The following is a 17,006-nucleotide window of genomic DNA, read 5'->3' on the forward strand; positions in this document are numbered from 1 at the left end:
AGACCAAATAATGGATATCACTGAAAACATCACCAGTTGATGTATAATACATATCCGTTTAAGAATTATCCAAACAAATAGGACACATACTGTATGAACGAAAAAAAAAACGCACTAGAGATCTAGCTGGGATTCGAACCTTTGATGTCATGGACAAAAAAGCTGACAGACTAGCCTCTACATACACCACTACACTACACACCGCTGAAATGATGTTGATGATTTCTATCTATATATTGGACTTTTTGTCTAAATTAACAAAGGTTAACATATGAGAGAAATATACGCCCATGTTAACTGGTGATATCACAATTTAACATAGGAAAATGCAAGCCTCCAAACAGTAAAGAAGGTTCATCTTTGCCTCACATACCGAAACCTTACTGATGTACAACAAACAGGCATGACCCCACTTAACACTTTGTTCTGTGTTGGGGGTAAAAATGAAACACGTAAGTCATGTGCAAACCTGATCATTTAGTGTAGTGGTGTATGTAGAAGCTAGTTCGCTAGAAGCTTTTTCGTTTTTATTTATTTTTTCGTTCATACAGTATAGGGCTGAAAACGATTCCTTGAATAATTCGATTACAAAAAATCCTTGATGCAAAATGACTTGCCTCGACGCTTCGTTAAATCAATGTTACCAACGTTGTATCGCTGACGGACGGTGTTTCCGCACGGAGCATTATTACTGTCGCACAGATAGGGCTGGGTATCGTTCAGAATCTTTCGATCCGGTGCCAATTTCAATACCTCACTTTCGATACCAGTTCCTAACAATCCTTTTTCGATACCATATGTTTTAAAATCCATTTCAACATCAACAAAAATACATTAAACACAAAGCTTTTATTTTCCAACTTAATTGTGAATCACAACAGTTATCAAAATGTAAACATTCTGGTAACACTGCTCAGTAACATTAATAAAGTTGCCTTGCAAGCTCAGCCTGTCAGTCAGTCATCAGGGCAGTGAAACCACCGTTGTGCCTGCTTGTAAGGAAGTGTAACGTCAACAGCACCGCGACCGCTTTCGGCTCGCCATTAATATCATATCACATAACGCTGTCTGCGTGAAGTTTTGAAAAACTGTAACTACACTTGAAACCACTTTATCGGCATTGCTGTGACTTCAACAAAACTACAGAGCCGACAACGTAGTTTACTCGGTCCGCACCTCTCCGAGTGGGTGTCTGTGTGCGTGTGTCGGTCGGAGCTCTGCTCTCTGTCAGTATGCAGAGAGCACAGATAAACTTGCGCTTAAGCGTTCAGATGCTTTTGGAATAGGATCAGAGAATTTTTTTCGGTGCCATAAAGTATCGACGTTTGGTCGCACATCTCTCTCTCTCTCTTCTCTCTCTCTCTCTCTCTCTCTCTCTCTGGAAAAACAGCTGATCAACGATCTAATAGGATAAGTGTAACAGAGCTGTGTGACATTATAATCAATATATAAATGAAAATAGGTTGAGTATAACTAATATTTACATATAGGCCTACAGTATATACAGATCAGTCTCAGGTTGAAACTTGCAATTCTGAAAGTTAAGTTGCACACCTTAATGTAATGTTTGTGTATGTTTAATGTATGCCTTAGTTTGAGGATGATATCATTTGAAAAAAATTCTTTAAAAACAATGTAGCCTAATATGGCACTTAAATGCACTTAATGTTTAGTTTTTTGAGAGATGATATTGTAAGCAATGTAGGCAATACAAATGTTGCTTTTTTCTGCAAATGTTGCTTTTTTCCCTAGTTTCGGTTGTTTAAAAACGCAAAAAAAAAATTATCCGATTAATCAATCAATAAAGTGCTAGATTAATTGATTACAAAAAGAATCGATAGCTGCAGCCCTAATACAGTATGTGTCCTATTTGTGTGGATAATGCTTAAACAGATATGTATTACACATCAACTAGTGATGTTTTCAGTGATATCCATTATTTGGTCTCACTTGCAAACACTTTGTGAAAATGTGAACCTCTGGCATTCGAGGGGCGGAGGCAGAGCAGAACGCAGGGCAGGGCCTTGTTGAATATTCACAGATTTTATGCAAATATCACCAGTTGACATGATCACCAGCTAAACTGGCACACCGGCGTCGAATGTGCTGTGTGTGTGTGTGTGTGTATGTGTGAGCAAACGCAACGTTTATTTTGTCAAAGAGGTTTAATAAGAACTGCACACACTGCTACACATAAAGTGCAGTCAGTTTACACTCGGTGCAGCGGAAGCCTTTACCATTAATTAACCGCGACGTTTTAAAATGCGTCTAATAGTGAAATCTGTTAATTGCTGCATCCCTACTGGTGATTTCAGTTTTTACTCTCCTATCTTTCTAAAAGTGCAAGTAGAACTAAAACAACTTGACAAGCATCATAAGCGACCAACGAATTGTGAATTGTTGTAACCATGAGTCTGAGACATTTTGTAACCAGTGAAGAATTCTTTTTGAGACAATTAGAGAATGGGAAAAGTTTTTCTGTGTTGGCCACTGCTTCACAAAAGCCGTATAGAAGAGTTGAATCAAGTTTGAGTAAAACTAACACGCAGCTCATGCTTTTTTAGCCTTTGCTTTCCCAGGGTAGTTTCACTGAGCATTATTTTTCCATAGTCTTTGCTCCACACTCAGGTTCACAACAACCATTGAGGGCAGGGTGTGGTGACAAGGCTGCATTGCCTCATAATGACCTAGCAAAGATTTTTTTAAAGTTACTCAAGCTTCCATGAATTTGTTTGTATTCCCCAGATGGCAGGGTGTATGATGCCTACGTGGTCTACCACATGCAGAGCATGGACAAGGCCACCGAGGACGCACTCTGTCAGTTCGTCAACGAGGTTTTGCCCTCAGTCCTCGAGGAAAAATGCGGATATCGACTCTTTATCCACGGGAGGGATGACATACCCGGGGAAGGTCTGAATTTATTGTTTTTTAGTTTTCTTTTAATTTTGGAAATGTTCCTGGTAAAGAAAAAAGCAGCCTTTTTAAACAGAAAGCAGTCTTTTTAAACCCTCTGTTCGTGTGCAAAACTCAGGCTCTTCTGCCATGCAGCGGCAAGTCCTGAGCACCTCTACTGCAGTATTACGTGTGGCAGCATCCGATGCACACTGTGCAGAAATTCACTAACACTAGCTAATGAGCCTACTAAGATAAACTATAAATGTCCATATCATTACCGTTTTCAATGTACATACTCACTCCGAAACTTGGTGGCAAAGTGGGTTGCGGCACGCACAGTCTTTTCTCCCAGCTCGTGAGGATGATAGTTAGCTAGTTTATTAGCAACCGTCCACACGTGGCTATGGCATTACCGTTACCGATTGAAACAGCTCCAAAACACTTTACTCTCCCGTTTCAACAGGGTTGCACAATGACATAAATCCCTCCCCGCTCTAAACTTGAATGAACAGTAATTTAAATGATGTACTGAATTTACAACCAACTCTCTTCTCTGACTGTTCCCCGCTTCTTTCGCTCTCAATCTCTGTATCTTCTTTCCGTTAAGTCCCGCCCCCTCAACCCGGTAGGTTACAAGACTCCTCAGATTGGCACTGATAGGCTAGTAACAAAATTGACACCTGGCTGCACCGCATACAGAAGAAAAAGCACTTGAGAGGTTCAAGAGCTACTTATTTCAGCATCTTACTCAACTATATGTTTCTTTATGTTTATGCAAAAGTTATTATATACCAGGGATAATTGAAACAGGCCATATATTTTTGTTAACAGAAATACATGTAGAACAATATATAAACAAATTTAGCAGGGTGCTACATATGTTTTAATTTTCTAATAGTTTCACAGAACCATTTATGCAACATGAAGGTTCAACTCTCTCCTCCATTTCTTTTGCTTTAGATGGTGGTTTTAGTATTAATTTACAGGACTCTTAAAAGCCATCAGATTTGGTAAAATAAAAACTGCTAAGTCAAAGTAAAGAAAAGACACACTGAACCTTTCTGACAGGGTTCTTTAGAGCACTCTGAAATGTCTTTGTTGCACCACTTTTCAAATACTACTTAAACTAGTTAAGCATTTTTGCCTGACCCCACAGACCGTCTGGAGCTAGTGGAGGAGCGCATGAAGCAGAGCAGGAGGCTGATGGTCATCCTCACCCCGGGTTCAGGATCAGAGTTACAGAGCAGAGACCAATGTCCTGCCTCGCCCCAAAACTCAATGATAGGAGGGTTTGACTGGCAGGTAGGAGTCTAACAGCAAGCAGTAATTAGATGTTTTATTTTTTTAGCTGCAAAGTGTGGTAGTTTTGAATAAAACTTTAGAAGAAGAAGAAGGCATACTTTTAATGATCCCCCAAAGGGATTTACACTCTGTTGTTACATTACATTACACACAAGCACACATGCACAAACAGGACCTATTCATGCACTAATGGAGAGATGTCAGAGTAAGAGGGCTGCCCATTAATCTGTGCCTTGCTCAAGGGCACCAAGCACCTCAAGACAACTATAACACTACAGGAGTTAACTTAAAAATGATAAATACTAAGAAGGACTGAGGACATTCCGAATAGTTGGAGTGATATGAATATTTACGCCACCTATATATGCAAAAATAAGTGAAGTAATAAAGATAATGAGATAAGTGTCATTGACATGAGATTATGAAGATTTATTTAAAAAGATTAGGGCTAAAAACACATTGTGTCCAACCATGCCAATTATTGGCCTTCATACTTTATATCATTTAGACAAAGAATTATTTGATAATTTTACTCAATGTGTGAGAACCTGCTAAACTGCTCCAGGGAAAATATTTGTCTAACTAAACATCCAATGTGTGAGTAAAACATTTCTTTATTGATCATTTTCCATGCAGGTGGGGCTCCACCATGCGTTGTTCCAGAGGGAAATGAGTGTGATTCTGGTCCAGCTGGGGGCCACTGGGCCACAAGGATACACACACCTTCCCGCTGGCTTGCAGCACCTGATTCTCCAGAGCGCCCCTATTAAGTGGCCAGAGGGTTCGAGTGGCGCTGCCGCATGGAACTCACGCTTTTGGAAGAGAGTGCGATACCTAATGCCTGCAATACCTGCAATAAAATGTCCACAGTCTGCTATTATTTGAAACCCTTATGGATTTGCTTTGACCTTCCTGGAATGACAGATACTGTATGTAGCATGTGCAAAACAAAAGGGTCCAACCGCACCAGTCCCATCACACAGATGTGTGGGATCACAGGCATCAGTTCTATGTAGGAATGATGCTAATGGGTCCATATAGAATTGTGTATTTATGGTTAAAGAAGTTTATTCCGCCATTAAACTGTGGACATTTCATTGCATACATCATACACACCTATAATTTCGTTTAGGTGAAATCCTGCGGGCAAAAAAAATAAAATACTAACAATCCCATTCTGAGGTTGCAGCACCGATCATTAACAGAATTATGATGTACAATCATTTATTTATTTTTAATGTCTCTGGTTTGTGTCCAGGGAACTCTACAAAATCGTTTAAAAGAACATTTCAGAGCGAGTCACACTCTTCTGACAGCGCTTTGCTACAGTGGCTTGACTAATATGCTCCGCATTAATGTTGTAAAGAAAACTGCTGTTTCCAAAAAAAACGTAATGCAACACAAATAATCTGCTGGGATGTAGAGCATGTCCACGATGGGTGACATTAGTGCTATGAGGACGGATAAGGTTATGTAGGCTACATAACTGATAGACTGGGAAGAAAAACAATACCGCTCAAATAGGTAGTTATCTAGAAATGAAAATGCATCTATAGTCAGGGCCTCAATATCGTCTCCCGACATATGTTTAACTAACGAAGTAATACAGCTTCTTCATCAACGGGATCGTCAACAAAAGGAAATGCCATGTTCGGAACAACAACGTTTTATAATCTGCCTAACACGGGTAATAAACCAACACTGTTTTTTTATTCATGCAGATAACAAACTGCGCTAAAATGTGCCTGATACAGACTGACTGGATGAATGAATGAGGAACTGAAAGAGCGCTGTGTCAGAGGGAGGAGACTGAGAGAAACTCAAGGTTTATTGAAGAAAACCCGCCCCCGACCAGGTTAGGTTCACAGACTCAGTTACCATAGTAACTGACTCAGAGGTTAAGTTAGCTTAAAACTTTCTGAAACGGGCTGGAGTTACCCCTCTCTCTCAGGTTTGATTAACCTCCCTTTCTGAAACAGAAAACCCAGAGTTTCCCTCATCTCAGGGTTAACAAACTCAGAGTTTTCACTAAACCTGCTTTCAAAAATGACCCCAGATCTAAATTCCAAGAGGGTGAAATATAAAAACACAAAGAAAGAAAGTAAATAAAATAAAATAATTATAATTAATTAAAAAAGTGTGTGTCTGCTCCCTCAAACATCTGGCAAAAGTGACGACATTTAGGAGAGATTTTTCTTCTCTGTTATCATTCAGACCTGCATGTGCTTCTGCATGTGGTTTCATGCCTGCTGTCCCAGGGTGCTGATCTCAGGCCCTACAGAGATGCAGGAGCTACAGATCTCCACTGCTAACAATGAAAGGATAAAGCCTTTATTTTAGGAAACCTATCAGTATGCTGCTGTTTCTGGGAACCAATTATCTCTTCACCTCTTCAGCTCTGTGCTAATATCACACTGCTGCTGGCTCCAATGTGGTTGTATTTACTGTTTTCTTATAACTTTAGAAAGCTACCCATTTATGTCTAGTTTATAATCGATACAGACAGCAATTAAGTGTGTTCATATATACAGTACAGTGTAAGTTGTTCTTTAAAAAAAGGAATGTATGATTCAAGAACTGCAGGCTCTTCCAGTGTTCATTAAATTGCACATAAGCTACTATGAAAGTTCCTACAGATATAAAAACATGAATCCATGTAAAATGAACCAATGAAATTGGAAATTTTTGTTATTTATCTGTTTTAAAGATTTGAAAACAAATGAAATATCTGCCGTTGATGTTCTCCATACATCTTATTTAATTTTAAAAAGCCACAATAAATATAGAAGTTGATTGCAGTTTCTTGTGTGTTGTCCTTATCATTATTGTTGTTCATTGAGCTGACAAGTACAGACATATTCAAAATGTAGTGATGGCAATGCAGGTAACCACTCTTTTCCCAGCGCACGTTATACAACAAGTATTTTCTCCAGCAGAATTACCTTCTGGGGGGATTTCGTTCAGCCACTAAGCGTCTGTTGAATGTAACTGTTGTTACAGCGTTTTTCCAATAGAGGGAGAGAATTTCATTCACTATGTAGTCCACTATAAAATACCCACGATGCACTGCTAATTTGAGTGTAAATATGACCCTACATTTTACTCTCGTATACCACAATGCAACACAACCGTGTTTTACTACTTACACAATTATTTTAATGATATATTATTACATTATTTAAAATACACAGGATGTTTTTTAATATTTTTTTAGGGGGAGACAACCCTAAGATGGGGTGGGTCCTGACCCCCCTGCGATTTCTGCCTATGCGCACAATTAGGTCCAATCAATTCATTGTCTATTTAATATTGACCACTTTTCCTATTCTACCACATAACAGTGTGGTGTATGTATGTATGTATGTATGTATGTATGTATATATATATATATATATATATATATATATATATATATATATATATATAATATATATATATATATACATATATACATATATATACATATATACATATATATATATATATATATATGTATATATATATATATATATATATATACTATATATATAAATATATATATATATATATATATATATATATATATATATATATATATATATATATATATATAGGTTACTCTTTGAAAAATAACCCATAATTTTAACCCAACACAAATAACCCAGAAACCGGGTTGAAGAAATAACCCAGGAGTTTTTAGAGTGTACATGTCCTATGTCATAGCTGACTGGTTTAGTCACTCAACACAGCTGACTGAAACACCACAAGCCACACTCAGGGGGGTGACAGCTGTGATGATAAAACAGAAAAGATGATCTGTGACATCATTCAGTCATATTTCCGACACAAAGCAAACACCTTTTAAAATATTCACTTAGTTTTTTCTCCAAAAAAGCAACAAATTATTTGTACTTCATGTCATGTCAGAGTGTACTAGTCCAAGGTTTTTGCATCGCTGTGGTTGTTTAGCTGTTTCATCTCCACACCTAGTTATTTTGTTATTCATGAATCATTGCTGCAACACTTCAGCACTAAGAAACATGAGTCATGTTAAAGTTTTATTCTGAAATCTTAGATATTGGAATATTTATTTATTATATGAAGATTATATGTCCTTTTGAGCAAAATGTCCATCTCTGCTGACTTCACATGCGTTTTTTTTTAGCAGATTTTATTTGTGAAGCATGGATAGAAAACTTAATTCTTTATTTGCAATGTAATAATTTATAAGAACTGATGTTTTTTCTGATAAATGTTTGTGAAAGATGAATATGTATTAAATTGGGTCATTTAAGTAGTAGAAATGTGATTTTTTTTTTTTAAGTTGGTGCCTTCTAGACCAAGAAAAGCCAGAAAATTTATTTTTGGCTCATGTGGATGAAAGACAACTCCCAGAATGCACTTGCTTCGCTTCCCTACGAGTCCACTCACAAGCCACGCCTACCGATTACAGACAGACAACAGCAGTCAAGTCAACTCAAATGTGTTTTATTGTCATTTCAACCATATACACGAAACAACCTTTCACCGTGGCTCAAGTGGTGTTACACATTGAGAATATATAAAAACAACATCATATAATAACGACATACGAAACAGGCTACATTTAGTGCACACACATTATAGGCTCCGTAAATTTCAGCTAACACATTGGTAGCATTAACGCTTGGTGGGCTGTAACACAGAGTATAAACACAGCCGTGAATTTGTGTGGAATGAAGAATGGTCGGCATTATATAACAGTCACAAACTCCACCAGCGGTTAGCAGTTAGTTGGATACAAGCACCCCATTTCTGCACCAGTCCGTGTCCGTGCTAACACAGCCCACCTCCACGAGTCTTACCCAACAGAGCAGCATCTGCTTGGAAGGCTAGCAGGCCTGGTAGCTAACCATGTTTCCACAAAAACACAGCAGTCTCTGAACTCGCGTTGGGAGTTTCATTAAAGTTGCATGTAGTCCAGTTTGTTGTCTAATGAGCGGTTAGCTTTCCACCTAGCTCAAACTCCTGCCCTCGTCCCGCTTTTCCGCTTTCACGCATACCGCTTTATTAAAACATTGAAATAAACAATTAATTTATATTAATTAATAATAAATAATAATTGTAGATGTAATCTTAGCCCCCTGGCCCTCAAATTCTTAGCTACATCCCTGCATCAAATGTGCAGAGCAGCAGTCTGGTTCGCACACAGCGAGTCTTCTGCGGTGAGGTGGCCCTGCATCCCAGCAAAGACTGGAGTGACTGAGCTGTCCCCCCAAATTGCTACCTTGTGATTTGTAAGAGCATTCTGCCCTTTGATTAGACAAGAACAGCATGATACAAAATATTACAAACTGGCATGTTTGAATTCATAACGTTTACAGGCGGTCGCTGTTTCGGTGGCATTACGTTACAACACACCAGGAAGAGACTCACAATCTGTGCGTTTGGGAAAAGTCCAGAAGGCCTGTCCAAACGATGGCCGTCGGCCCAAAAAAAGTCTAATAAAGCGATATTAACAGCCAACAGCAGGGGGCAATAATATGATCATTTATATGCTACGTGTAAAAAAAAAAAAGAGAAGAGTAGGCCTACATCATTAGACGTGACTGGTCATGATGAGGGACAGACAGTAGAGTTAATTTCACATCAGCAAGAGGTACTGGTAAGTGCCAGGAGCAAGACACATTATAATAGGCTGCCTTATCTTAGCGAATTGCATAGTCAGCTATCAACATGGGTGTGCATTATGATTATGAAAATTATCGTGCCATTTAATGCTGTCAAACTTAACGTGTTTAATAATTTCTGCAAGTCCCAGTCTGTTTTTGTGGAAAGATAATGACTATGGACTTCCTGTGACAAATATGTATTCAGTTTTTGGTGTTCTGTTTTGGCCCAGACTTAGTTTTTACAGCACAGAGAGGAAAGTCTCACACATCCAACATACTGTTTACTCTCCAAACAATGTCTCATTTCTATAGTGAAGTAGGTTTTATTCACTAATGTTTTCCAAAACTGCGTCACTACCTTTGAGTGTTCTCAAACCGTAGTACAAAGTACAAAACGTGACGAACAAAATACAGACCTCAACAACAAATGTCTTTCATGGGTTGCCAGGGCTGAGATCACATCTTTACCCTCATTTTGTTCACATGCAGGTGGACCGGCGAAAAAGCAGTCTTTCCATTCATTTGGAATGGGGGTAACGTCAGTGCTTGCTGCGGTCTCACAAACATGCTGTACTGTTGTTCTGAAACTGATCTGGCTAAACAGAAAATGAGCAGCCCTGTTATGAAACACTTAGTCATTCAGTCACTGTGTGTAAATGTTGAAAAGCACGTCTACTTACTGAGAAAAGCACTTACATCGATTTTCCTACTTGGTGGGAATCCTAAGTTGGGATGTATTTGTCTGTAAAGCCATCTACAAGTTAATTATGGGAAGTGCATGAAGCTTTTTTTTCACATCACATTCATGCATGAATTTACTGTCAACACTGAGATCTCTGAGATAAACAGTTTTTTGTCGTTGGCCACTGAGCAGATAGGATCAGGGAACAAGCAGGGTTTTGGCTTCATATGACCACAAACTACTGCAGGCAGGCGAGCCGGACATTTGAGGTTGACCCCGTCTCACAGAATTCCGTGAAATGATCACAAACTGTTAACCGCTCATTACGTGGTGGTGGCATGGAATGTGTGAAAATTCTGTGTGGCCACCACGGAAAACAATGCCAATGTAAAGTCAATGAGAAGATGACGTAGCGAGTAGTATGTGAGGCTGAAATTCTGCGTAAGGAGGTTGGTTGGGGTGGTGGATGGTAGAGTTTAGATTCTCTGCCCGAGCCTGAGGCTTAGTTTTTTTAAATCATTACTTTATTATCCTAATTGGGTGGGGAGAAAGCTATGCCATAATCATAAATATTATCTATATAGGCTATATTTAGGCCAAAGTAACAAATGTGTCCAAAAAGTTGGACTACAGTTACAAAATGCTAGCCTGACGTGGTCATACTCAGATTCTAGTCAGAATATGAGTCTGAAACCGCTCCACATGGGCTGTGATTATGGGGCGTGTTCCAACCGAACCAGGAAAAAAAATGCCTCTGCATTCATTGGATAGACCTACATCCAATCAGAGCAACGGAACTCAACTCAGCTGTCAACAGAACTCAACACTGTGTATCGTCTCCATAGCAACCACTCTTTGCACAATGCATTCGTTCTAACTTCCGACTTTTAGACCTTTTTGAAGCTGGATATATCATTTGTTGCGTGTAAATATAAATGTGGATAACGTTAGTGATAGTGACATGCTTGCTACAGTCGCATTTCTAGAGATGAATTGGCGAAAACACGTTTTATTTCTCCGATTCACGGCTTTGTTCTAGCGCCGCTGGGCGCTCCCTCTCTCCAGTCTCTCTCTATCTCGCCCCACCATATAACGCTACCATGCTTTCGGGCAGTTGTTGAGGCTCCTCTGCTGAGGATTTTAAAATGAATGCGCTGTCGATATCTTCTGTAACAGACGCGATGGTGGAATCTACACATCTCAACAAATTCAACCCAAGCGTTCTTTGGTGACGTGGTTGATTCTGTTACTGTTGATCATCTGTCCGACAATCTGATTGGTCCGAACAGACCCTGTTCGGGCAATAATTTCTTCTCAACGGAGCGACTCCAGACCGAACTTCCCGACCTCGAATTTTGTGGGCGGGGCTAAGTTCGGCTGGCATCCAGGCTAACAAAATGCAACAAGTGTCATGCGTGGAGTCTCCTCCTCTCGAACACATCACACCGGGCCTGCTGTGCTGTGTGTAGCTAGCATGGAGCTTGAGGAGGTAAAGAAAAAAAAGAAAAACAGGAGTATTATCTTTGAGCAAGTTTGGAGGAAAGTTGGAGGTATGGAACCATTTTAAACAAGTCGTGGGCAGTGACAACATACAGTATGTGTCGGCTTTGTCGAGTCCATTAAAGTGCGGCACGCTGCTCGCTTATGACAGCAAATAAAACGGGGACTTGGACGATGAACACACACATGAAGCAGGCTCGCTGTGGCAGAAAAGATGATAGTCAGCCTTCAATGTCCTCTTTTTTTACTTCTCCAAGCATACCCCTGAGGGCGAGGCAAGCCCTCACAGAGAAATGCGTTTTGTTTTACGTTTCTTCATTCGGATCCATTTGCGATCCATTCCATTCTGAATAAACAAACAGAGCAGTTTAGGCTACATGCTTTGTCCTTGTTGCATTATTCATTAAGATAATTCTAATACATATTTCTGTAGTTCAAACAACTCTGAATTGTAGTTGACAACGTCAGTTATAACAACCCACATATTCAAAAAATTTCGGGTTTAAATCGGGCTCAGGCTCATAATTCTAGTTAATGTGTCGGGCCGGGCCGGGCTCGGACACAACGTGTACGGGCTCGGGTAGGGTCGGGTTTGATTTTTTGTGCCCGAAACACAGGACTATCACCCAGGAGACCGGGGTTCGTGTCCCGCATGTCACGTTTCCTAAAGTCGCTTTCTTCTTTTCCTGAACCCAACCGTCCTGCATGTCACAGAACCGTAAGCCCACCCACGACCTTTTCCTTAACTTAAGGGGCCGTGTTTATTTAACGGAATTCTTCCATGGGCCCATCATGGAATGTTTTGCGATTCCGTGAAACTGCCACAGATTTTGAGTTAAGGGGCCGTGTTCATTTCACGGAATTCTGTGAGATCAGGATGATAAAAGCTTATTCCTCTAACTCATGTCCTTGGCACTCACAACTCAGGCGTTAGTAACTTTAGTGTATGTATCGATTTGGGCATCATTGACTGAGTCATAGTAATGTATCTCGCCACCTTAAAGCTTTAGTGCGTAACTTTTTGATATTAATGAACGTCCGTTACATTCAAGTCATTGCCAAATGAGTTGCTACCAAGCTACACAAGCTACACGTTATTTTATTAACCCAACCACTGGGTTGAGGCTGTTTAACCCTGTATTATGTATATTCAACCCATATTGGGTTACTTACAGTAACCCAGTAGTTGAGTTAATGGTTTTGGACTGTGCCTTGATCTGAATAACCCAACCAATGATCATTTTAACCCAGTGGTTTGGTTTGGGATCCTCCTCCAACGGTCTTTTTCTTTTCCTCCGAGGCGGGAGAACACTTTTGGAAACGCTGAAGGTTTGTCATTTCTCATTTTTTAGAAAACTACCTCTGTCTTCAACAGAAACACGAGCTTGCTAGTTGTTAGTTATAATATATATAATAATAATCATTATTTCCATAACGGGACAGCCTGTAGAATTTTACTTACTTTTGCCGAAAGCAACCGTACTGCCCCTCTAACGGCTACCACTGATGCTAATTAAGCAAGCAGCTAGCAAGCTAGCAAGGAGTTGCTTACTACAACATTGCTTCATTGCAGTCAAACAGCAGACTTTAGCTCCGGTTACTGGTTACTTACTTGATCTTGATTCATTGCCGGATAGGAGGAGCGTTTTAGCTCTAATAATCCAGTTAGCAACAGTGATTTCTAGCTAGCTAACTACGATTCATGCATGCTATAAGGCTAGCGCAAGTTCAAGTATGATAGCGCTAATGCTAGCTAGCTAGTAGGTTAATATTGTAGCATGATACATAAGATTTAAATGGAGACTATTTCTAATTCTCTGAGGGAGTGACACATAAACAGTGCTTTATAAACATTTGTGTGTGTGTCTGGGGCAAATCACGAGACAAATTCACTATGATATGAAGTATTATAACGTTTTAAAAAGATCGCTAATGCTAACTGCTAGCTAGCGCTAGCTAGCGCTAATTGCTGACTCATCCTGTAAGCTAGCTAGTAGCTAGTACAGAGCGAAGCATTGAAGGTGCATTGCACGCATTCTGTTGACAAAGTAATTTGTGTTTAGTGCAGTTAACACACTTTGTAGAAATACCACATTGTGTTTTTAAGTGATTATGAAAAGACCACTAGCTAGCTACATGGCACTAGATTACAGCAACTTCGTTATATTTTCACTAGACAGACAGACAGACAGACTGACAGACTGCAAAATACACTTCCATACATTGATTGAACATTAACAGATCTTGTTCTTCTCCCCCCAGCGATTGAATATGGAGGACTTTGTTAAACTAAAGTTAACAGAACGGCAACTTCTTGAGCTGATTGACACTTTTGCAGGTAAATATGTTATATTGTTGTACTATATGCCTATTATTAATATTATTGAATATGTCAACATTAAAAAAAATGAGTTACCCTATCCTCATGCATCCCCAATGAAGTTGTAGGCTACACAATACTCCATTTTGTTTAGATGTACAACATCTTAACATGTAAGAGCATTATGTAAAAGAATCCAACACTCTATATGTGCCACTGAAGACCATGCCTCCCTAAACAGAATCCCATTTTGATTACCCATCACCTGTGGTCACCATTGTAGGTCCCTGAAATGCCATTTCGATAGTGACAGAAATTCCACAACTATAGAAGGCAAACAATTGGCAGGAGGTTTTATTAACCTTACCATGGCCACAGAATTTATAGTTTAGCTACCTCTTATTTTACCACTACACCTCTGTCTACCATTGTGCACAGCAATACTTTAAATGTAATTTTCTTATTACAAAATGTGCTCTCAATCTCTCTCACACACACACACACACACACACACACACACACACACACACACACACACACACACACACACTTTCTCTCTTTTTCTCAATCTTTCTCTCTCTCACTTATCTTATTATTTTTGTTTTGATGATATATGATTTAATTAATTATTCTAAATCTCCCCCTCTCAGATTGTGCAGGACTTCGAGGTTCTTCATAAAGAGGCATCAGACTAAATGTTTGATCTGGAGGAGGTTCAGCGAGAAGCTTGTTCATGCGGCCCAGCGGGGGGAGCTCCAGGTGCAGACCGAGTCTTTGTCTCGAGGTAGAAATTATAACATCAACATAACCCTTAGATTTGTATATTTGGGTTTGTGCATTATTCGAGCCATAAGCTACTCTATGATAATAGATAAATAAACTATGATAATACTTATGTCAAACTATTTTCTTTCTTTACAGGCTCCAAAGACTACATTGCCCTGATGGTTCTGCCAGGCCTGATTCCACCTGCAGTCTTCAGGATGGGCCGAAAGACCGTGAGGACTACAGTGTCTGACGCCATGAAGGCCTTCATCGATCTTAAGCCTGTGAGTAGTCCTAGACTCACACAGCCCCTTGGATCTAGTGATGCAGGTCTTTTAATGTAAAATCTGTTAGAAAACATTAGCTGTCAGCTGGTCAGAGTCTTTGTCATTCAAGTACTTATGGAATATTATTATTATTTGCAGGTTTGAGCCAACATGGTGGAGTACCTTCAGGCAGCAGAGCAGACCAGGCCATACCCCTGCACCCTGGTGTTGGGAGGCGAGGACTGCTGCTCTCAGGCATTCACCGTTCCCAGTGGGCCGGCCCTGGAGCACGACAGCGTTGTCCAAGCTGTACATGTTTGTGTCAAATGTTTTTATGTGTTTATCAATTTCCCAAAGCAGTGTTTCTCTGCTTAGCAGTTCCCTCCAGAAAGAATGGGGGTGGTAGGAGTAATGTGGCCCCATGCGTTTGTTTTTGGAAATGCTCATGCGATAAGGGAATTCCCTCTCTCTGTCTCTTCTTCTCTCTCTCTCTGTCTCTCTCTAATATTTAGGAGGAATATAAGGAGGAAATTAATTATTGTTAATTGTTGCTTGGTATTAGTCCAGTTATTTGATACTCATTTTGAAATGAGGTAGGGATAATGTGGCCCCATGCATTTCTTCTTTGGAAACGCTCATGTGATAAGGGAATTGGACTTGTTATTGTTATTCCAGTTTTTCTCTTTAAATGAGTAAATTAAATATTGTTCAATAAAATCAGTGACATTTATGAAGTGTATGCATTGTCTGTTATTATTAATAAATAATATATAGGAATTTCATAGATGAAAGAATAACTAAATGAATGGGTCAAATATCAACCCAACAAGGGGGTCAATTTAACCCAATATTTGGGCTGGTGGGCCTGACCCAGTAATGAGTTGCATTAACCCAACATTGGTGTCAGAATGACCCAGGCTTTGGTTAGGCGAAGCAACCCCATATACTGGGTTAAAATTTCAACCCAGTTCAAAAAGTCAAAACAACCCAGCATGTGTTCTGTCCTATATTGAACCAGGGACTGGGTTGGGAATAACCCAATTTGGGTTATTTTCAGCCCAGTATTTTTTAGTGTGTAATTAAGACTATCAGCTCCACACAACTCTCTCTGGATTTCTCAGTATGACTACGTTCAGGAGATTTTCCCACGCAGAAGCTTGAGTGAAGTTAATTATCTCTTCTGAAGAGTCCATCATGTTTTCTTAGAATTCCTCATGGGGGAGACAGAAACTACGCACTATACACTCTAAAAACTCCTGGGTCAAAAATAACCCATTATGGGTTATTTTTTACCCAACTTCTGGGTTAAAAGGGGCCAACTAATTTCTGGGTTACTTCAACCCAGAAAATTGGGTTACTCTTTTTGACCCAACTTCTGGGTTAAGTACTTTGGCCCAAATGTTGGGTTAAAATAACCCAACATTGTAGTTAATATAACCCAACTTCTGGGTCAAAAGAACAACCCCATTTTCTGGGTTGAAATAACCCAGAAATTAGTTGGTCCTGGGCCATTTTCAACCAAGGAGTTGGGTAACAGATAACCTAACTAACTCCTCCAAAATGATATGAGAAAAAAAATGGATGACCCTGTCCAACAATTTATTGTACTGGTTTGCAGAGAGAGAGAGAGAAAGAGAGAGACAGAG

The 17,006-nt window shown here is 39.6% G+C and overlaps 1 protein-coding gene and 1 long non-coding RNA gene across 3 annotated transcripts in view; both read left to right on the plus strand.

The window, feature by feature from the left end:
* Window positions 1-5,562, plus strand: part of il1rl1 (interleukin 1 receptor-like 1) — a 46,512-nt gene extending 40,950 nt beyond the window's left edge. For both annotated transcript variants that reach the window (XM_039817102.1, XM_039817101.1), the window contains 3 exons: window positions 2,746-2,910; window positions 4,052-4,197; window positions 4,834-5,562. In XM_039817102.1, the coding sequence (XP_039673036.1) occupies window positions 2,746-2,910; window positions 4,052-4,197; window positions 4,834-5,082 (560 nt within the window). In that variant the 3' untranslated portion in view covers window positions 5,083-5,562. The remainder of the gene's footprint in view (window positions 1-2,745; window positions 2,911-4,051; window positions 4,198-4,833) is intronic.
* A 7,549-nt stretch (window positions 5,563-13,111) lies between these two features.
* LOC120570231 lies at window positions 13,112-15,728 on the plus strand. The gene is made up of 5 exons (XR_005641034.1): window positions 13,112-13,338; window positions 14,272-14,347; window positions 14,980-15,113; window positions 15,251-15,378; window positions 15,520-15,728. It is a non-coding gene; the product is annotated as an uncharacterized LOC120570231 (long non-coding RNA).
* The last annotated feature ends 1,278 nt before the right edge of the window (window positions 15,729-17,006 follow it).

This window comes from Perca fluviatilis, chromosome 12 (genome assembly GCF_010015445.1).
Source record: "Perca fluviatilis chromosome 12, GENO_Pfluv_1.0, whole genome shotgun sequence".
In the NCBI taxonomy this organism is placed as follows: Eukaryota; Metazoa; Chordata; class Actinopteri; order Perciformes; family Percidae; genus Perca; species Perca fluviatilis.